The 23,849-nt window shown below is 26.5% G+C and overlaps 1 protein-coding gene across 2 annotated transcripts; it reads left to right on the top strand.

Annotated features, from left to right (window-relative positions):
* Positions 1 to 359: 359 nt before the first annotated feature.
* Positions 360 to 23,849, top strand: LOC129965675 (protein MTO1 homolog, mitochondrial-like). 2 transcript variants are annotated; one of them, XR_008784229.1, is made up of 18 exons: positions 360 to 473; positions 1,211 to 1,415; positions 3,680 to 3,775; positions 4,097 to 4,152; positions 6,742 to 6,907; positions 7,364 to 7,540; positions 9,305 to 9,417; positions 11,011 to 11,123; positions 11,280 to 11,353; positions 12,610 to 12,726; positions 14,374 to 14,504; positions 15,149 to 15,353; positions 16,445 to 16,592; positions 18,756 to 18,874; positions 19,818 to 19,914; positions 20,003 to 20,131; positions 21,777 to 21,837; positions 23,710 to 23,849. XR_008784229.1 is itself a non-coding variant. In XM_056079775.1 (17 exons), exons 2-17 carry the CDS (start codon positions 1,214 to 1,216, stop codon positions 23,803 to 23,805), a joined length of 1,971 nt encoding a protein of 656 aa, XP_055935750.1. In that variant the 5' UTR covers positions 360 to 473; positions 1,211 to 1,213; the 3' UTR covers positions 23,806 to 23,849. The 2 variants fall into 2 exon arrangements, 1 of the variants encoding a protein (XP_055935750.1); XM_056079775.1 differs by lacking the exon at positions 20,003 to 20,131.

Raw genomic sequence — 23,849 nt, 5'->3', positions numbered from 1 at the left:
CAAAAGCCAACGGGATTGATCCACACTGATTTAAACTGGCGGATCTTTGATGGAATCGGATTTCGAACCTGGAATGGAAAAAAGTAGATTAAAAGAAAAGATTTAATAAGAAGTCTGATTTTGCTACTTCTCTCCTGAGTCCGAAGTAACATTCAGGATGGATGTTCTTCCAGCTCTTCTAATAGCATCACTTTTTAAAATGCGTTATTTGAATAAATGCATAAATATTAATATTATTCCTTCTAATATCATATTTAAATGTGCACCATTCTTCAGGGGGGGGGGGGTCGCGGTTTTTCCTCTCTAATTAAAAATTATATATTTTTTTAATGAATGGCAGCACTTCAGTTTGTTTTTGTTTACTATTGGCCGCATGAGAGTAATGGAACAGTTTCGGTTGTCTTCTTGTTGAAGAATTGATGCGATAGTTTTATAAAAGTCGTATAAAATTGATTATAGAAAATTATTGAAAAGTTAGTCTTTCTCTATTCAGTTAATATATCATTTCATTATATTTAAGCTTACTTTAAGTTAATATTCTACTATATGTAAATATATAAATCATACCGGTTATAGTCCTTTTCATATATTTGCTTAAGACACTTTTATAATACTAATCATGACTCTTTATTATAATAATAACGCTATAATATCATCTTTGCATGTATTTATAATAATTAAAGTTTTTCTTGAAATATTTTCAGATCATATTAACATATTAAATAGAAACTAATAAATCATTTTGATTGAATATATATATATATATATATATATGCAAATTATAAAGTGTAATTTTATAAATTTTTTCATAAAATGTTGAAAAATTTACAATATAAGTGTTGTATAGCTTCTTCAGTCACTTAATTTATCTTTAAGTAAAACTAAGAATAAAATGCTATTACATAATGTAAAGCAATCTTGATTAAAATTGAAGCATAAAAATATGATGCAATAAAATTTAGATTTTTATTTAATAAATTTTATTTAACATTTTTTGCATTATTTTCTTAGTTTGCTTATTTTCATCATATCAGATATTTGACAATATATTTTCTTTTAGTGAGGGTGATTTCTTTTTAGTTAAAGATTTAAATTTTTACTTCATTGTTAATTTCATTCATTGTTTTCAGTTTCTTATTCTCATGAATAAATTTATCTAAATTGGTACACTTTTATTAATGCTAATACATATTTTTATTTTCACTTGCAGATCATGAAATCTGCATACCATTATCACATATTCCATAGAAACTTTAAGCAGTTGTATCATATATTTTCAAGATATGCTAGCTCACAGACATCTCTCTATGATGTTATTGTTGTTGGTGGAGGACATGCTGGGACTGAAGCTGCTGCTGCAGCAGCTAGAATGGGTTGCAGCACTCTTCTTCTAACTCATAAATTGAATACTATTGGTAAATTGGTTTTCTTCTTTTATTATAACAAAATATGACAGCATTTATTATATGACTTTAAACGTATTTTAATTTTTATTCTTTGCCATATAATATATAGTATCCAATTTCTCTTAACTCTTTTCAGATAGCATAAGATTGCTTTTAAATCCCAATAATGTCTAGATTTTTCAGAAAATGAGACCTGAATTAGAATTGATAAATCTATACTCATTAATTTTAAACTGTGCAAAATTTTATATCTGGTATTTTCATCATTTATTTCCATGACTGGTTCTTCTTAAATCTTCAGCATTCAAATTCTCTTTTTGTAAATGCTGTGCTTTGTATTATCCGTTTATGACTGCTAAATAGGATATCTAGCTCCTGACATTGGTAACCACTTCATATGTATTCAAATTCCTACCGCTTCTGAAAACTAATAAAATGGATAGTTCAATCTTCATCATTATTGACTCTATCAATGCTGAAAGGCACCCAAACAGCCATTAAATAAAGCTACTGCAACCATCCGAATTCTTTCTGCAACCTTCGAATGCCTACTGCAACCATCTGCCTGGATATTACTGTAAAATTTTGTTCTCTTTTCATTGTGATTGATTAAATACCCATGGTGCATGCAAGGTTCCTTGACAAAAGGTTCCCCGAGATTTCTGAAAGAGTATCTGAATGTGCTTCATTTTCCCAAGCATTTGTTTCATAACCATCAGCAAAGTGGTGACTTGATACCTTAGGAAATGGACATTAATCAAAGTTTGCCAGACAAGGCTGCATTTTGTTCCATCATATTGCATAATTAACAGTATATCAACAATAAGATATAAGGCAAAAAATTTACCATTTTTAACACAATTGTACTTTTTACAACTCCATTGTTTCTTGATGACTCTCTACATTTCATACTTTCCTCATTCTTATTAAATGTGTTTGTTTGTCTAATATTGAAGACTGCTCACTCTGTAATTCAACTTCAATAAGTTTTTACAAGACATTAAATCTAAATTTGAGAAAATTTATCATTAAGAACATAGAATATTTTTATATGCTTAAAAGCATGATGTAAAAAGGATGCATAGTACTTTGAAATTGGTCAATAAAGTCATCACTGTGTCTGTCTCCATCCTGAAAATATCAAAATTTTTAAAGAAAACTAGAAATTAATGCTCTCAAAAGGGAAAAAAATTCAAAATTCAAAGCAGTAATAAATTAAAATATATGATGATGTTATGACTAAATTTAAATAAACTGTAGTTAGTGGTGGTGTTTTTTTATTAGAACTGCAGATTTATAGCATTTTTTGAAATGGTTTTAAAAGCTTGTTTATGTGCGTGTGTGCATGCATGTGTGTTGTTTGATTATATTTTCATACTGAGAGTTTGAAGAGCAAAGAAAATATTAAAAAATTATAAAAACAAATAAAATTCCATTTCTGGAAATTCTACTCCATTTTTTAGAAAATGAATCAATAAGTATGACATATGCAAATTGCAGTTACATGGATACTAGGCCCCAGTTGGCATCACAATTCACTTGTCATTCAATAATTAAAGAAGAAATTTTTTAAAAAAAATCCTCTTGTTGAGTTTAATGGTTGCTGGGCTGCTTTGGGTGCAGACTAGGCTTGAAATGCAGCTCACTATGTGATGTTTTTTTTTATCTGTCAACATTGATAGACTTGACTTTGATCTTCATTTCTAATTTGATTTTGCTATTGTTCTCAAGTTAATTTTGATAAAAAGAAATCTGTTTTAACACATATTCGTTTTCATTTTTTAGAAGTCATTCATCAAGAAAGAATTCATAAATAATTACAATATTTAGGCTGCTTTTTAAGAATTTTGTTCTAATTGATTTTGTTGTGAAATATTTTTGTATCTCTGTTCATTTCTGCATGTGATATTAACTGAAATGAATTTTAGCTGCTATCACATGAATGGAAATGTATCCTTTTAAAATAAAATGGAAAGTTTTTTTTAAAAGATAAATTTTAAGAAAGGAGGTGTGATAGGATAATTTACACTCAGTTCACTTTTATAACCAATTTAAAAGCTATGTGATAATGTGTATTAGCTCATTAATTGTATTTTTATCTTTGTCCCTAATGTGCAATTACTAAATTTCTTTTCATTGAAAATAGCATTCAGTTGTTTAAGTATCTTATATTTCAATGAAAGAAATTCATTAAATTATGTTTGTTAAAATAAGGATTTTGTATATCTGATTTTATTTAAATTATTCTTTTTTTATAACATTTATTTTCTCAGGTGAAATGTCTTGCAATCCATCATTTGGAGGGATTGGAAAAGGCCATTTAATGAAAGAAATTGATGCACTTGATGGTGTATGTTGTCGCATTTGTGGTAAATACGAGACAGCTTTTCTTTTTAAAAAAACATTTTAAATACTCTACCCTAATTACACAAAATGAAAAGTATCCACAAATTGTATTTATTTATGGCCATTTTTCTTTTGATGTTTTATGATATTTTTCATGAAATAAACTTTAAAATGTAACTTTATATAAAATTTCATTTGTCATTGTTTTCCCTTACTAAGCAGTCCCATAAATTAAATACTCAAGTATTTAATTTATGGGACTTAAGAAAATTATTAAAGATGCATGTATGATGTTGTTATTTTAATTTCTGAATGTTAATTAAGATGTCTTTTTATTTTAACAGATATAAGTGGTATTCATTATAGAGTACTTAATAAAGCCAAGGGTCCAGCTGTTTGGGTAATTTTTTTAAATTCTTATTAAATATTGCTCGTTATAATCATTATGTTATTGAAATTGCTGATTCTATCTTGTTGTACCATTAATTTTTAATAATGCTGAACTTACATACTTGGTTTCTTTCAAATAATAAATTTTGTAAACAATAAATTTGCCTACTGTAACATTAAAAGATGTGAAAAATTCATATTATATGATGAAACATGTAATAATGCAATTTAACATCTGTTTTATTTAACATCTCGTTTTAATATGATTTTATATTATTTTGTAATTTCATTATCCATCAATATGTAATCAATTTTGCATTAAGTAAAACAGAGTTCCCAAATATTTATAAATTGATTAGTGAATATCTGTTTCATTTAATAACCAGCAGATACTTGTTCCTTCTACTCACAGGAATTCTGCTATTATTTGCTCCGTTGTTATCTTTTTCTGAATAAGGCTTTTTTCAAATTATAGATTGCAATACAAAGTGAAGTCATGTACACAAATACTAGGATAGATAAAACTTGTGCCTTCTTCATTAAAGTTTTTATGTGCTTGTTAGCAAAATTAATTATAAAAATAATAATTTTTTTTAATCTGCTGTGTAAACTATTTGAGGTTAAGTTTTCATTCATTACTAACAAATATTTCATTTTCCAATTTATTATATCAATTATTATTAAGTAAATTTTTAATTGATTTATATGTCTCCTAATGACCTTCTAACATTAAATGAAATCATGGAAAGTATATAATAATTGCCTATTTTTCTTTCTGAAATGTCACTAAAAATTTTCAAACATGCAGTGAAATTGAATGTCAAATAATAACAATATGCTAAGAATGATACATAATAAAACATTCAATAAAATATTCAATTTGTACATCTCAAAGATATTAAATACCTTTGTTAAAAATTTTGTATTTTTAGTGCATTTGAAATGTTTTACATTTTACAATTTCTTTTAATATATTTTTATTACATACCTCTAGACAATATATTACATTTTTTAGTACTTTTTTGCATTTTTATTTGCTTTATCTTCATGTGTTTTAATGTTTTATATATATTTTTAGATTCATAATTTTTTCTTTTGATGTTGAGCCTAAAGCAACTTAGTTAAAATTGACTTTAGTTCAATAAAAATCAATTAAAGCAGTTCATTTTTTTAATTTGGTAAGCATGAAAAGTAAGAACTTGGTAGTATGTTAATCTATTTCTAAGCCAAATAAACTTATTAATGTGTATATTAGTGTGTATATGCTAATGATAATTAAATATATATATTTATTTAATTTAAATCCTAATTAATTTCTTAATTTTTTTTTTTACCTTAAGCCCATATCTCTTTATTCCATAATTTTCTCTTATTTCCTGATCCAAATACCACTTTTTTTTATTTTATTATTTCTAACATGCGTTCTAAAAAATTAATGTTCATTGCAGTTTCTAACACCTAACTGCAATTTTCCCTAATGCCTACACATTTCTTTCAAAGATATTTAAGATACCTTTCTTAAATTGATATATATCAAAGAATCCCTATTAGAATCTCTTTGTACCAATCACTAAGGGAAAAACTTATTTCACTTTGCCCTTGTATTCTGGTGTGAATGAGCATATTTTGACTTAGTCCCGGTGTACAAAACATGCCCTCCTATGGAAAAATAGATGTTTATTCGATATATATATATATGTTGTTACAGAAATTTTCAAAATTCGTTCACTATTTTGTAACATGCTGTAAAAATCTAAGAAGCATGAGAATTTCATTAACTGAACTCAGTGAGAATGTACATGGTGCCGTACTTACAAAAATCTACAACATGCAAACTGCAAATTATTATTTAAAACTTGAATAGCACACTTAACTATCTTAACTTAGGTACTAATTCATTTCTACAGCTCTTTTTTATAATTCCCATTTTAAGGTCTTGAATGTTTTAGGAGGAACGCTAAAACTCGAATCATAATGGTGCTTTCAATCAAGATTCTTAAATATTCTGGACCCTGGAGTCATTTACTTGGTAACCATTTGAGCTATCTCTAAAACCTTCTTCCTTATGAGAAAACTGACTGTGCAAGAAAGCAAGTTTGCATATTGATAACGATATTTAGTTTTTAATGACATTTTTTAAATATATATTTTAGTGAAATTTTCAGTTATATTGGGGGGGGGGAAATGCTTCCATACTGCAATTAACTTTATAAATAGCATTTATTACTCTTTTTTACTATGAATAATTTAATTCATATATCAATTGTTTATTAGTAAATTATTTTAAAATTATTATAGGTTAACTTAACAGAATGCTATAAGTTTTTTCTTTTATAACATAAGTTATGAATGTTATCAAATTAATATGGTGTACATAAAATAATATAAAGGATCATCAATTATGAAAGTGTGTGTTGTGTAGCTTCCATTCTTTACAAAGATTACTAATGTTTATCTTCTCTTATACATTGTTTTATATGCTTGATATAATGTTCTTTGCTTCTTATTATTTTATTTCTCCAAGCTTTTTTTTAAATTTTATTATTACAATGTGTTAACTATTTTTGTAACAGTTTGTTAATTTCTTTTATTTAATTAGGGTCCAAGGGCTCAGATTGATCGTTCATTATATAAAAAATATCTGCAGAAAGAATTGTTTAGTACACCTAATTTAAAGATTGTAAGTGGATCTGTAGAAGATTTAATTTTAAAATCAGAAGCAGAAAATGATAAATGTTTCCCTGCTGTTCATGGAATAAAATTAAGTAAGATGTTCCATAATAACTCTTTATTACATCCTTAAAATTATCTAATTCAAAATAAAATTACATTTTCTTAGTATATTTAGCAGCATAGTTGCATTTAAAAAATATTTCATATATTCATTATCAGTTTTTATAATTCCAATAAATTGTAAATACTCTATAATTTGAAATGTTTTCAAATTGCTGTCTGTCAAGTGTTTTAATATCAATAAATTGTGAGTTATTGTTGAATCATTTTTAAAGCATGCTATCATGCTGTGAACTGATCAATCATAAAAAATAAATATTATTATTTTTTAGCTATTATAGTATACTGGTTTTAAAAAAGTAAAGGTTGTTTCATAATTTAAATAAGTTCATATCTTTATTCCTTTAAAAAGCTAAAATTTCAACAGTTTTCCTTATACAAATTATTTTATTAAAAAAATTTAATCTTGCATAATGTACAATTTTTAGGTAATGGAAATTTAGTTTATGGAAAAACTGTTGTAATTACTACTGGCACATTTTTGCGTGGAACCATCAATATAGGATTGGAAAGTCGTCCAGCTGGCCGCATGGATGACGAGCCATCTATTGGATTAGCTGTGACTCTTGAAAGAGCAGGCTTTAAATTAGGAAGATTGAAAACAGGTGCATTTCTTAAAAATATTTTTATTATTATTAATATTTCTTCATATCAGCTTTAGGAAACTAAAATCAAACATATATATTTTATTCAAGGTTATTTTTAAGACATTGGTCCAAATCTAAAAGCACTTAGAAGGAACTAGGGTAAACAGTTGTTTTGGTTAAATAAGGGTGTAGAAATGCTGCTTTGATGTGGTTAAAAGTACTTTCACATATTATGGAATATCAGTGACCTATGTAATCATTCCAAGTGCAGATTTCATGGGTTCTTTTGAAAACATGCCTAGCTGACATGCAATTTATGTATAGAAGAAAAACATAAGTAGAAATTTATTGTATGTTCAGGCAGTCATATGACCAGTTCTACTAAATAATTTCTTGCTATACCAGCTCAAACATTAAGAGAAAACATTTCCTGATAGACCTGTGATTTTTTGCCACAAGAATCATTATGTATCCAAAAGGGAATATTTAACATGCTGTAAACATAGTCTCGCTAATAACTGCTTCATCTTCACCTTTTATCACATCAATGCATAATTTCAAACTACACATATCATTACAAAATCTGGTTGTTTTATCCCCCTCCTTCAATTTGTATTTAAATTTTTGAAAGAAACTTCAGAGTCATTCTGTGTATTAAAAAAAAATGTAACTATTTGCATTTCTATAAATAATCAATTTATTATATTGCAATTACAAGTAGCTTTTAAAAAACAGTATAATTGCAATAAATAAGTAGACAATAAAGAAAATAAGTAATATCATCAAGTAGTTTTCAAAATTCTGCAGTGACTTGTAACTAAAAGATTTAATGACTTATAAATAAGTAACAATTTAAATATCATTGTAATAAATTTTTATTATTACTTCAATAAATATGATCAGGCTTTACTATGTATTGGTTTATTTTAATTACACATATAATAGCTTAACTAACTGCTAGCTAGTATCTGATCAATTGTAATATCTTCATAACAATTATAATAATTATTATATTTTATGATTATATACATTTTAAGACCTTGCAAGAGGAGAGAGTATAGCTGTTATTTTTTATGATTTTCTTGATAATAATATGGGGGGAAAACTTAGCATTAGAATATTGCAGCTTTAAGTTATAATCTGTAAGATATTAAAGAGAAAATAGAATTCCATTATTCAGTTTTGAACTATTGTTATTACTTTCAAGAGTAATTCAATCAACAGTATTAGAGCTGTCCTCTTTTTATTGATGAACTAGTTATTCCAATCTTCAAATGAATTAACTATTCCAAATCTTCAGATTTTTTTTTCTGTATTTAATTATCATAATACTGACATTGAATGTTAACTAAATAAGCAATAACTCGCTGCTTGTTGTTCCATTTTACCAGTTACTTATAAATTTCTCTTTTATTTTCTGTTATCTGAACATTTGTTCTATTTAAAAATAGTGTAATAGTTCTGCAATATAATTACTGCAATGATTTTAAGTCATGTATTGAAAACATTTGAATGACTGTATTTAACAAAAGAAGACTTCTTATTTGTAATATCTTACTAATAAGAAGTAATTTGTAATTAGTAATATAATTATATTTAATATCTTAAAGTGAAACTTTACATTTTACAAATGTATGTAGCAAATTTTGCACCAATATTTGTTAATGAAATTTATGATTTAGAGTTATTGTAGTAAATTTATTGAAGGTATGTATTAACATTTATACACTTTGTTTTTAATATTGCAAATTCTCACAACATTATATATTCATTTTTAAATAGGTACTCCTCCAAGATTAAAAGCTTCCTCAGTAGAATATTCAGAGGTTGAGCCAACGTCACCTGATAACCCTCCTGTTCCATTTTCATTCTTGAATTCCAGAGTCTGGATAGAGGTATTTTTAATTATATTTGAATATTTAGTTGGATATTTTACAAATGCTAAATACTTTTTCAATTAATGATTAATTCATAATGTGAATATTCATATTATAAAAGTTTACAGTATTTTATTTTTTTAAAGTTATTTTTTATTTACTTTTTTTCAGTAAACTGTCATTGTGCAGTATTATTGGTAGCTATTATATATTATTTACATAAGAATTAAGATCTTAGAATTTAATATGTACACAAATGTTTAATGTAAAAATGTGTTATAAGAATTTTGAATTCCTGGATGTCTTATTTAAGTAACTCGTTTAATGTTAGACTTTTTTCACAAAAAAAAAAAAAAAAAAAAAAAAAATGGAGGGGGTTTGATCTTTATTCTGGAAGACAGACCATTTGACCTAAAGCTATAAAATTTGACACAACTATACTTTGGAAGATAGGTAATTGCATCTGTGTTTGATATCTTTTTTTGAATTTCAATTACTTAAATATTACACTTGATTTTAGGGATTTTCCGCAATAACTGAAATGTTGATGCCTAAAATAGATATCTATACCACTTTAAAATTTAAAAAATAATATTTTTAATGATACTGATTTATTTGTCATGTAAATTCTTTCAAGATTTCACCAATTTTTTCAAAATATTTTTCATAATTTGCAGTGATAGATTTTACTATTAAACGAAAATTCAAAACATTTCAATTTTTCTGTTAAATATTTATGATTCTATCCCATTGCTGAAAGCTATGGAAGAAAGGCTTTGTTTAATATCTGTGTGGTGTAAATGAGGATTAAGAAAGTGAGATTACAGTATTATGAGGAATATTAAAAGGTACATTGCCCAGATAGTTACATATTTAACAGCACTATAATATCATGGAGATTTATTAAGATGATACATAGACACAAAGAACAGAAAAAATGTAAAGATATTAAAATAACATGTTTTAATGTGAATCAATATTTGATGCCTAAAAATATTTTCATGAAAGAACCATGAATGTTAAGTTATGCATAAGAGATTTAATTGAAAATGAGACTAATAAATATTTCTGGTGAACCAGCTGTTCAAGTGCAACTAATAAATTATTTCTGCATATATATAAATATTTACCTATAAAGAATATGCAATAATTACAATATATATCAAATTACTCTTACAAATTCATTGGCCTATTATAAAAATTGGAAAACATGTCTGATGATAGAAACTTTTTTCTTTAATATATGTAAGTGCTTTATGCACTTATGTGTAATATTAAATATAACAAGCAATTCTTTTGTTTTGTTTTATACTTTATGGGTTGACATAATATTTGTGTGCCTATGATTTATCAAAATTTTAAGTCAGACAGGTTATTTTTTCATTGATTCAGAAGCAGCCAATGCTGAATATTAGTTATATGAAACAGAAATTTGGAATTCTTTTAACTGCTAAGTACAATCTTCTGTAATTAGTGAAATCATATGCAGTTTGGTAATTATTTCTCTCAACTCTGATCAAAAAGTGACTCAACTAGAAAATACTGCTCTTATATAATAAAGTTTGTTGTGAAAAAGTTTCATTAAATCTTTATTTTCGCTTTCCTCTCCAGCCTGAAAATCAAGTTCTTACCTATTTAACATTTACTACACCAGAGGTTGCAAAGTTAATTAAAGAGAACCAACATCTTAATCGCCATGTAATGGAAGAAACTCAAGGTCCAAGGTGAGTTGATTTAGATTTGATTCTTCAAAATCATGAATTTTATAAAAAAACAATTATTTGATTATTTTTTTAGATAATATAAAACTGTTTGTTTAAAGTATTTTTATATCCTACCATTTCAATTAACTGATTTTTTTTTCTTTCATATTGCATCAGATATTGCCCTTCCATTGAATCTAAAGTTTTAAAATTTGGGGATCTTTCTCATCAAATATGGCTTGAACCTGAAGGTATGTATCAATCCTTTATGAAAAAAACTGAAATATTATATTTTTTGAAATAATTGCCTTTTTGAAACTTCCAAGTGTCTGGTTATTTTGATATGATGGCTCTTGGATATAAGCAGAGAGCTTTTAATGAGAGTAAATGTATTTTTGGTGTAAGTTAAATATATTTGAGAACTAAAGGATATTTTGCTTTCTGATTTTTAAGAGAATCTGTAAATGCATCTAAATTATTTGGTTTTAAATTGAACATAAATGAATTTAATTAAAAATAATTTTTTAAACTCACTTTATTATTGTACTAAACAACATATTTTTGAATATTTTTTTTTTAGTTTTCAAATCCCTTGTTTTCAAACTCATTTCAAAGGAGAGTAAATGGTACAAAATTAAAATTTGGTTAATTAATGATTAACAAATAATTAAGATCTGAAAATGTTGTAATGCTTTAATTTTATTAAGATTACTGAAGTGCTTCAGATTTCAACCATCTTGCATATCAGGAAGTAAGTGGAAAATCAATTATACTTACATAAAAACTTTTTGGAGAATAATTTATGAATTAATAGTCCAAATGTATCTGACATACCTGAAATAAAATTTCTCTAATAATTCTCAATTTCTTTTACTCAAAGACAAGCTTTCTAATTTGTATAACTGACTAAAAAAATCCACATCTTTTCCAGTTCTTAAGATATATATTATTTTAATAAATGATAAAAATCCTATTTTGTTATTGAAGCTCACATCACATATTATTCTAAAAAATTTCGGTTCTATGAACAGCATTTTTTTACCTAATATAAGCTATTTTAAATCATTTGAATGAGTTTGCAAGTATTTTCATGTTTTTTTCTTTTCTCTCACACGCCCTTAAGGGGGAAAAAAAATGACAGCTTTTATAAGCTGAATTTCAAACCTTTAAATGAGTTTGATGCCTTTTTCCAAGAGCCTCATTTAAATATTGTAAAGAACTTACCAAGGTTCCTGCCTGCTAGTTTTTCTCTTTATGGTTGCAAGGGGTGGTTACTACCAAAATTATGGTGGTTATAGGGAAAAAAATTCTATTGTCTTCCTTATTCAATTAATATATATTCTTAAAAACGAAAAATTTAATTCAGTGCTATGTAACTGAATGTGCTGTTTTGTATAATAAAATTTAAATTGTCTCATGAGATGAATTTTTTACGAAATAAAAATTTAATATTTTAATCATTTTTTCTATATGTTTTTCCACTCTTATTATGAATTGTCTATAATAGGCTTGGATTCAGACCTTATTTATCCACAAGGACTATCATGCACACTTCCAGAGGATCTTCAACTTAAAATGTTGAAATTTATTCCAGGATTACACAATGTGATAATGACGAGGCCAGGTATTTGCTTAGTTGATATTGATATTAAAAACTTTAAAGCTATGCTATAATTATAAAAACTTTATGCTATAATTTTAAAAACCAGCATTTATATGTTGTTTCTTTCAAATGAGAGCTCTATTTTGTTCATTCAGCCTATTTTGCCATTCAGTTTGCTATTTTCGAATCCAAACCTTCTACTTCGAATCCAGTAAACGTCAAATCCTTTTAAAAACAAAAATAAGTTTATCCATTTAAGATTAACAAGACAAATTGGTTTTGGATTTAAAATTTCTGTTGAAATTTCTGTTATATTTAAATTTTTTGTAATGAGAAAATTTGTAATGTACGATAAAAATGGAAGAAAAAGCTCTTTTGAATTAATGGCAAAGAATAAATGACAAATAAAAAACTGCATGATTACGATTGTAATATACTGAAAATGTTAAGAATTGCATCACAATAGCATAAAGAATTATTGCAAATTATTTTTTTAAAAATTTTAAAATGTTAAAATTAGTAAATTAGAATTAATACAATTGGTATCAATGGAAAGAAAGTTTTCTGAATTTTAAGGCAATATATTTAACAATTTTATGCAGTATTATTTTAAAAAATTGCCCTCGGAAAAGAATTGATTAAGTTAAAGTCTACTTAAAATTTTTAAAAAGGTTTTTTTTTTTTTTTTGAAGTACTCATTTTTATTGCCTATACAATGCCATCTAACTCCATTGGACTACAGCTCAAGAGTGTTTAAAATTTATTATACAGATTTAATTTTAATTTTGGATAAAAAATATTTAAAATAGGTTAACAGTAAAAAGATGTTAAGGCTTATAATAAGAGACACAACTTACTGTTATATTAATATGTGTTCTAATTCCAAAAACATTATAAAGAGCCAATTTATGAATAAATTTTACATTTATAATGTAACCATTAAAAATGTCCTTGTGAATGAATAATGGTGGCAAAAGCTGGCTTATAAAGTCTTATTTAAAAAGAGATCAATATACAAAATTATTAAAGTGTTAATTAGAGATGACTGATTTTTTCTCTTCAATTATTTTATTAAATTATTTATTATTTGGATACTAATTTCTTATATTCTTAGTTACAGTTTCAATAAAACATCAAATTACTCTCACTCAAGTTGACCAAATTTATAATAGACCACTGTCACATATTCATGCTGAATTTAATATTTATAAATCTAATTGTCTGTGCTGTAAAAGGCAGTAGACAAAGCATTCATTCAGTTTTATTATTATTAAATATTTAAATTGCTATTTTTAGGCAGTGGGCGGATTTTTAAAATCAATGTGTGTTTGAGATTAAACAGCTCAATGTAGTTTTCTAATGTTTTTTATCTTAATTTTAAAAAAGTTTTATTTGTATATGAACTTAATGATAGATATAAATAGTAAAAACTATGATAATGGTTCTCTATTTTTTATATCTTAATAACTTAACAATATAGTAACTTGTATTTTAAAATGAAGCTTTTGTACAATGTTCATAATTAAATTTTATTAATGTTACCCCTGAATTATAGTTTATTTATGGAACTCAACTTTGCAATTTTAAATATATATTTCAATTTATTTTAAAGATTTCTAATTGGTATCTTATGAATTTTGGATTTTTGACTGTCTTTTTCTCATTAAGGTTATGGTGTTGAGTATGATTTCATTGATCCTCGACAGCTGAAACCTTCACTGGAAACTTTAAAAATAAAAAATCTGTTTCTTGCTGGACAAATAAATGGTACCACTGGCTATGAAGAAGCAGCTGCCCAGGTATTTGAATATTTTTTTATTACTTTCAAAAAAGAAAAATATTACACTTTTCTAAATGGAATATTAAACAGAAATAATCAACATTATAATACTTAAACTTTAAAAATCAGTCTCTACTAATAATAAAAGTTAATGTTGTTGGCTCTCTACAGGTCAGATAATTGGACTGAAAACTATCAAATTTGATTCATATATACTTTGGTGGATAGCAATGTATAGATAGGTATTTTTTCTAGCAATGTATAGATAGTTATTTTTGGCAATAATATAATTACACAAGCATCATTTTTACATCACCTTGAAATTATATATATATATATAATCGAACATATTGGTCGCCATAAGAATTTGTTTTTAAAAAAACCGTACTTTAAACCGTGTTTGTTTAATCTCACAACACTTAAGTTTGATTTTAATCAATTCACTTTATCTCATTTACTGATCGTATTCTCAATCGTTTTTATTTAATATAAATAATTATTATCTATACAATTGTCAGTGGCCTTATCTAGGACAAGTGCCATTAGAAACAACAAGTTTTTGGATTATAATCCATTATTTTGTGTCCTTCAATCCATTTTAATTAAATATAAAATTAGATATAGATTTTCATCATACATTCTATTATTTTTTGTTTTTTATAGGGCATTATTGCTGGAATCAATGCTGCATGCAGTGTTCAAGGCAAAGATCCTTTTATAATCAGTCGTACTGAAGGTTACATTGGAGTTTTAGTTGATGATCTCACCACACTGGGAGTTTCTGAACCATATCGTATGTTTACCAGTAGAGCTGAATTCAGAGTATATTTAAGGCCAGATAATGCTGACACACGTTTAACTGAAAAGGGTATGTTTGGAACAATTATGTTGTATAATTATAATCTTGGAATTATTATAAAATTGCTGTTCTGTGACTTTTGATGATACTATTCCATGAAGAGGCCTAATTATTGCCAAGCATAAATATTTCATTATTTCATAAATTATTGCTGAGGTTTTTGTGCTGTGCTCTGGTAGTAGAATAATACCATTTTAATACAAGTCTTTCTTTCTGTCATTCATTTTTTTTTTTTTTCATTTTAAACAAAGTATTGAAGGACTCAATTCAGAAAATTTAATTCATATATCTATCTTATGCCTGTGTTGATTGAAATAAAGAAATGGGTTATGAAATCTCTCTCTCTCTCTCTGTTCCTGCATTGGAGATTTTTTATTTTTTTATTTTTTACTATAAATACCATTGCCCTTCTTAGTGGCAATTTATTTTGAACTCTATAGCAACAACACAGGTATACTGGAACTGAAGTATTATTTGGAACAATAAACCTTTAAAAATGATGTGCCACTTTTTTTTAAGTAATTAAAACAATCCATTCAGAAAAAAAAATCATTTATATAGAGGTTTTTATAAGAAAAATCTCAAATAAATAAATAAAAAAGTAGCCTCTTGGAGCTAAATATTAAAAATATTAAACTCATTTTAGCTTCTTGGAGAATTAAATATCATTTAAAATTATCAATGAAAATTTATATTTATTGTGAAATATATTCTGTTAGGAATAAAACCTAGGTTCCAGTATAACAAAATTTTTTAAAAAGTATTAATTATTTGGTCACTAATGTAATTTCTAATCTGTGGATTAGTAAAGTATTTTATATATCTTTGAAGATGTTTTTAAGGTTAAATATTTTCAAACTCTTTATTGATTGTTGTGTTTCTTATTTGATGCTGATATGAAGTGTAAAGATTTTTTGTGTTTAAATTATTCATTATGTATTTTGCATATGTTCTTTTATTTATTTACTTACTTACTTGTATTACCATTTAGTTGCCTTTTCTTTGTCATGTAATACTGTAACTGGATTTTTTCAGTTGTGTTTATTCTTATACAAATTATTTGTTGTGCTTCTGATATTATTGATTGACCATTTTGATAGGTTTCAAAGTTGGCTGCGTTTCAGAAGATCGTTATGCAAAGTATGTTCAGTTTAGTAATTACTTGATGGATTCTATAGATGCTCTGAAACAAGTTATGAAAAGTGGAAAAGAATGGGAGATTGTTACAAAATGTCCCATTAAAAAAAGGTACTGATATTAATGTCTACTTTTCATTTTTATTACGTTTTATCTTGCAGTGGTTTATATCATCTTTGCAATATATTAATTTGATGTTAACATTTATTTTTTTATGCCTATTAGACAAATATTGATGTTTTTATTATAGTTGACTAGTGATTTGAATTTCTGTTGTGACTTTGCATCTAAGAAATTTAATAACTCTTGTTCCTTATAGTTTGCTAGTTCTCTCTTATTAGCATATGGATCTTATGCAATTAAAGATAATAAATATTTGATAATCACATCTACAAATTGATTGAATAAATTGATTGTTGTTCTTGTTCTCAATTTAGTTTGAAAAAACATTTTGTGCTGTTTCTTTGTGCAGTCCATAATAGTGTAAATGAATATTCAAATTCGCTTTGTGCATAGCAAAGTACTAAGAAGACATGAATATAGAGAAACCATGTTTGAATGTTTTGCAGAGACTAACAAGCTGCCCTTAATCATTGGGAAAATAAGAGATTTGAAGACTTTTTATCTCTTCCTATGTCTTCTTTCTTCTCAATAAAGCTGTTTTCTTTGGTTATATGAATATCCATATCTTACTGATTACCTATGATTTAAAAAAATTCTTTATCCATTCAGAGTAATAAGTTATTCAGTTTAAAAAAATTATTTTACTATGAGGAAAATAATAATTTTTTTTAAGTACATTATCAAATCAATATTCTTTTGTTCTTATGCATTGAAACAGATGAAGGCATTGCTCTTGCTTGTAGTAATATTAAAATGAAGAAAATATCAACTTCCGAGATTGAATATAAGGATTCTGGTTTAGAACTGAAATTGTTTAATTAAAATTGTTATTATTATTTAAATATATTTTTTCTCTGTTTTCATCGCATTATTCGCTCCTGAATTGCTGAGCCACTATTGCTGTTAACAATGAAAAGATTTTGATCCCATTACACAATTTTATATATCATTACTTTGTATTCTTTATGTATATTTAATGAAATTTGCTCAAAAGTCCATAATGACTCTTTAATTATATTTTTCATATTCATACCACATGTACGATAAACGAAGCTAGTAAGTGGAAATACTAGAACTGTTATAATTTTCTTTCATTTATTTATTTTAATTTTTTTTGGTGACGCTTTCTAACTCAATTATTTTTGTAGAATAAAATTAAGTTGACTGGAAAAAATCTTTTTGCGATTTTCCTTTTAATTGGATTTGAAATTATTATTCGAAACTTAAGGAATTGGATAACTTTCTTGATAGCAAGTTATACTGTAATTGCCAAAAGTATTAATTTTAAGATTCCTCATAAATCTACATATTAGTAGTGAATAAAAATGCAGAATATATATATATATATAATTTTATCTGTTTATGTGGGATTGAATAGAAGTGGTTAAGTAGCACGTAATTTTCTTTGTGATTTTGTCTGTAAAATTCAAAAATGGAAAAGGGTAAACACAGTGTGCTTGATGGATTAAATCCCGGACATGATATTTATACCAAAATTGCAGATTCCTGTCTAATTTTGAATGCAATTCTTGTAAAAGTCTGTCCATTTGTGATAGGACTTGGACAGATAAACAGAACTTTGATAGGATAGGACCATACTTGGACGTGATAGCTGTAAACGATAGAAATTAGGGATATAGTTTTATCACTAGAATCATAAACACCTATCAGATGTTAGACCCAAACCGCCGAACAATTACCTGTCTGTGTGCCTGTCTGTTCTTGAGTTATGTGAACATAAAAGGGAAAGAATCAAATGAATGAAATTTGATGTATGATCATGGGCATATTGGTAGATTTGTATCATGTTTTGGATGAAATCAGTCAGAATATATACTAGATTTTTTTTTTTTTTTTTTTCATTTTACTATAAGGTTTAAATGGGAAATATGCTGTATTTTGTAAGAAAATAAAAAGAGAGAGTGAGAGAAGCTTGCTTTATATAACCTTCAAAAGGTATCCTTTTAATTTTCATTTCCTGAATTTGATCCTTTGCCAATAGAATATCAGGAATTGAAAATTTTGTTAAATAGTACAAAATTAAATCAAACATTTTGCCTGCTTTTTTAAAGCATATTTTATACTTATTTTGGTTGTTCATTCATTACTGTAAGAAGCATTAATAAAAGTGCTTTATCTTCTTTATTTTAGCGCCTTTAATGTATTGACCATACCAGGATTCAATTCTGAAAAGATTTTACAATATTTACCTACAAATGTCAAAAAATCGGAGGAATTTCCTCAAGTCCTGTCACGTTTATATATAGAAGGTAAATAGCTCCTTTTCATTTTTCAATTGAATGTCTGTTTTTTTTTGTGCTTATCCTAAAAAAAAAAAATTAATTTTACAAAAATTTAAATTGGTTAAATTTCTTAATTGTATTATTTTTATATGTTAGCTAATAATGCCTGCTTTAAAAAGCTTACAATTAAAAAGAGATTCAAAATGTCATTACATGTTAATGTTTCAACTGCTATTGATCTGGTTTGATTTAATCTAGTTTGATTGCATCATTCGGCAACATTCTGCTTGTAATGCATTATCCAATTTACAGAAAAATGGAAGTTTTAAAAATGTTATCATGTTAAAAAAAAAAAAGAACCTTTAAACATTTTGAAATATATTAAAGCATTATTTACTAATAAACTAGAAAATTTTAGTCTTTACTTTTGCATAGTGGCAGCTACTAAAATATCCACTCTGTTTATACACAACCTTGCGATTTTGTGGCACTCTATTATATAAAAGCATTGTCACATACATATACAAAAAAAAAGTATTTAAAGCTAATTTTGGAAAATTTACTAAAATTAGTGAAAAAATTACTTGGAAATAAGATCTATAAAACTGAAAAGCTACATATATATTTTATTAGTTTTAAAGTGATGAAAAATCATTTATATATGTTTCAAAGTTTGGAGGAAAACAATTAACATTTCAATTAATTTTTAGTTAATTAAAAAATTAATTAAAATGTTTTAACTCTTTGTTTGTGAGCAACTGTCACCCAGTAAATGACGACAAATGAAATTATATAGCTCTAGTCTAGTGATCTGCTTTGTAGAGAGATTTGAATGATTTTTAAATCAAGCATGTTGCCTAATGCAATTTATCGATTGTGTCAGCTGTAAATCATATTAAAAATTTCTTTATGAATAACTTATTTATGAAAGGTTTCTCTCTAATCTTAAATTCAATTTATATGCTTGCAGCATTGTACCAACATTCTGTAGAGCAGCAACTAGAAGAAATAAGAAAACTGAAAGAAGATGAGGAACTTCAACTTCCAGAAGATATTGAGCATGTAGTGTAAGTTTCTATGTTATTTTTTAATCTTTTTAAAAGTATTTTATACTTTATCTTATACATCAAAAAATTAAATACTGTAATTCTACAGAAAGCTGGCATTAAAATTTTGATGGTCTTTGGTTTCCAAACTTCTTTGAATCTGGAATATCTATTTTTGGAATTATGTTTATCTGAGAACGAAGCTTAAAATCACATTGAGCTAGAGGAAAGAAATTTGGTATGTTGTCCTAATATCAAATTTATAGATTTTATCAAATTTTAGACAAAATAAATATAAATGAAGTCTTCTATTCATGTGCATGTAAACACTTTAATAATAAAGCAAATACCAAGAGAAAACCTGAAACTTAATACATAATTTTATCACCAAATATATATATGTATTGAATTTCAGGCCAAATCTGCCAATAGATTTTGTTGCCGGTTTTTACATTCATATGCATTTAAACACAATAACTTGGAAACACAATGAATTAAATAAATGAAATTTCTTAAGCTGTTTATTATCAAAATTGCATATCAATTGAAAAGAAATTCTTTGAAATTCATATTATTCTTCATTATTTTACAAACCAGGATATTGAGTCACTCCCCTTGGAGTATAGGGGGAAAGGAGGAGCAGTCGAGTCTGAGGACTTTGCTGTAACCTTTGAGGGTTTGCCACTGTCTCTCATTTTCCCACAATGTGTGGAAGGATTGTGACTAAAAAATAAAGTGCTACACTATTTAAATATATGAGAAAATGGCTTATTCATAAGCTTGTAAATGCATTTACTCAAATGTGTTTGATGTGTATTATCTAGAATGTTAGATCTACACCAAATTTGGTATTAATACATCAATTGGTTGATTCTCTCACCTTATCTGTCTGTATGTATATATGTAAATGCAATAAGGGATGTAAATGTGAGATGGTCACTGCAAATTATATACATGAATTTTAATATGCTGTTGTTTCTTGACAGTTATAGTCTATACTCATTTTTGGGCAAAATCCATTGGAAAGTAAACTGTCTGCCTTTTTTTGATTCTGTATGCGAACACAGTAATTCAAAAATGCAATGAGGCAGTGAAATAAAATTTGGAATGCTACTTTTACATTGTACTTGTAGAGGTGAACCAAATTTGGTATCTAATCAATCAAAGAAATGTCCAATATGCAAACTCAGTTCTTTTCAGTGTAGGATGAAACATAACATAAAGCTCCTTTTATTATAGAAATATTGCCAATTTGAGGGGAATATCTCAGAATTCTTGAACTCAAGTTTCTTAACCTCCGGACAAAAAAGGTGAATGTTAATGGCAATGAGATTATTTAGTAAGTGGTATATAGAAATATGCCCGGACGTTTAAACGAGAACATTACTACTTGTTAAAAGGTAAATAGTTGCAAAATACGAATAAATTTATATGTGGAGAAGGTTAAGATAACGTAAATGTTTTTTGTGGTTTTTAAATAAATAGGAGCCAACTTAAAAATGTCGTCCTTTCTGACTTACAAAATAATTGGTTAATTGATATTTTTTATCATAAAAAAAAGTTTCATAAATGAGAAAAGATATTTAAAATATGTCCAAGCCCTTTCAGCACATTGCTATTGATTGCATTTCAAACTAAATTTCAGAACAGACTGGTTTAATAAAACCTTGGATATTTTATTTCTGACAAAGTACTTATTAATAAAAAATTAATTGATTAATTATTGTTTTATTCTGTTTGGAAGTCTTGTTTTTTTTTTTTTTTTTTTTTTTTTTTTTTAAGTATGTATATATATAAATGTATCTCTAGAAAATGAAACTCTAGAAAAGTTCAAGTATCATCTATATTATTTTGATAATATTTATTCATCGCATTCTTCATAGGAATAATATTCAGCTTTCTATGGAGATAAAAGAAAAACTTCTTGAAGCTCGTCCTTCAACAGTAAGTATTGATGATTCTATTAAACTTTGGTAAGAATTGCAATGAGTTTTTTTCCTCCTCTTCCTAACATAATAACACATTATTATTTTTTTGTCTACAAAGTATACAAAGACAAAGTATTGTAAGCGTATTTGTGTCTCTGGCAAAGATAACTCAAGAGTGCTTTGAGCTAGATTGATGAAATTTGGTGTATGTGTTTTAACACGAAATTTGTGCATTTCTATCAAATTTTGAAGTTTGCATATCTGTTTGATCGATTGATACTTCAACATGCAAAGAGCTAGACTGATAAAATTTGGTACACAGTTTCAGCATCTCAAATGTATAAATTCTTATCAAATTTTGAACAAAATCTGTCAAGGATTTGGCCTATACAATCATGAGTTTATGTGCGATAACTCAAAAGGTAAATGGCATAGATAAATGAAATTTGGTATGTGATCTTTTGCAATAATTTAGTTTTATGTCAAACTTTTGTCCAAAATTCATTTTCCATTTTTTTTTTTTTTTTTTTTTTTTTTCTTTTTTAATATGCTATAGATCACACGACCCACCCCAAGGGCACCCATAAATTGAGAATGAAAAGCTTCCGATATAATGGTTGATTTTTTAACTCCACCTAGAGGGTAAAGTAATGGCTTAAGGTCGAGTTACTGTAATATTTGTAAATACTGTACATAAAGTTTCTTTCTTCTATTGTGACAGCAATGTATAGTATAGCCGCAAAAGCAGTGCTTGTACCATCATCTTGTATGTAAATTCATCTTAGAGATAACCTTGCCTCTTGTTTAATTGTATTTAAAGATGCTCATAAAATATTGTTGCAGCTACGAAAAAAGATTAAATAATATTTCCCATCAAAACGAATGAGAAAGCACAGGTAAGGAGTAAGAATTTCTTTAACGACGCCATCTTACCAGATTCCGGCTCCAGAATTTTTTTCATTCCAAAGTAAAGATTGGAATAAATGGATAGAAAAATTCAGAGTTGCATTTGGATTGATCAATAAGCTTGAATCTGAATATGTGAATTCTCTTTTATATTTGATGGGTTCACAATCCAAAGAAATATTTAACCTTTTCAGTTTGAAGCAAACAGAATTTGATTCTTACGAAGTTGTGTAAAACGAAATTCGAAAAATCGAAATATAACTTATGATCGTTACAAATTTAATATATGGATGTCAGAGGAAGACGAAGCAATAGAAGAATATATTACTGCACTCTTTAAGTTGGAGCAGAACTACAATTTATGTCTACTATACGTGCGTCAGCCACCGCACAAACACACACACGGCGAGTCTTCGGCCGGCGGGGTTTGAACTCATAACCTAGGGGATGCGAGTCGACCAGGCTATCCCGGCCACTGGTATTCAAAATTTAATATAAACAATAAGATAAAGATTTGCTTTCAATTTTTAAGAAAACATGTGCAATTTGTCATTTATTTACTACAGTGATAATTTAAATATATTATATGCAGCATTTTTCATGTAATTCATTAAAATATTATCTTTCAAGAATTCATCATTTCTGTTTATTATATTTGCAAAATTATAAGATTACTTAAAGCTGTATGAGGGAAAAATATCGAAAGGGAGTTTACGAAAGCAAGGGGGGGGGGAATAAAAAAAGAAAAATTAACAAAAATATGGTATGTTGTATAGTTTCGGTATTTTTTCAGATGCACTGGTTCAGTCATGATCCTATCACAAATATTTGATTATCAAATGCTGGTAAAACGAACTTATTTTTCTGAATTTCAATCTTTTATGCATTTAATTTTTAAATATTTAAATTATTAATTTTGAAAAATATGTCACTGTTTGTTATTAATTTTATCTCTTAATTTCTATTTTTATGTATTTCACAGTTGGGTGCTGCTAAATTGATTCCTGGCATCACGCCTTCTGCTCTTACCGCACTTTTGTATTTTGTTCGAAAACAAAAGGCTTCATATGATGTGTGATGATTTCTATTGTAATATATTTTAATAAATTATTTTTTATATAA

The sequence above is a fragment of the Argiope bruennichi genome, chromosome 4, assembly GCF_947563725.1.
Source record: "Argiope bruennichi chromosome 4, qqArgBrue1.1, whole genome shotgun sequence".
In the NCBI taxonomy this organism is placed as follows: Eukaryota; Metazoa; Arthropoda; class Arachnida; order Araneae; family Araneidae; genus Argiope; species Argiope bruennichi.
This window is presented reverse-complemented; position numbering and strand designations above follow the sequence as displayed.

Coding starts and splice junctions, on each gene's coding strand:
- LOC129965675 (XM_056079775.1), top strand. CDS start 1,214: ATGAAATCTGCATACCATTATCACATATTCCATAGAAACTTTAAGCAG. Junction 11,354..12,609: donor AATATGGCTTGAACCTGAAG/GTATGTATCAAT, acceptor TGTCTATAATAG/GCTTGGATTCAGACCTTATT. Junction 12,727..14,373: donor TGTGATAATGACGAGGCCAG/GTATTTGCTTAG, acceptor TTTCTCATTAAG/GTTATGGTGTTGAGTATGAT.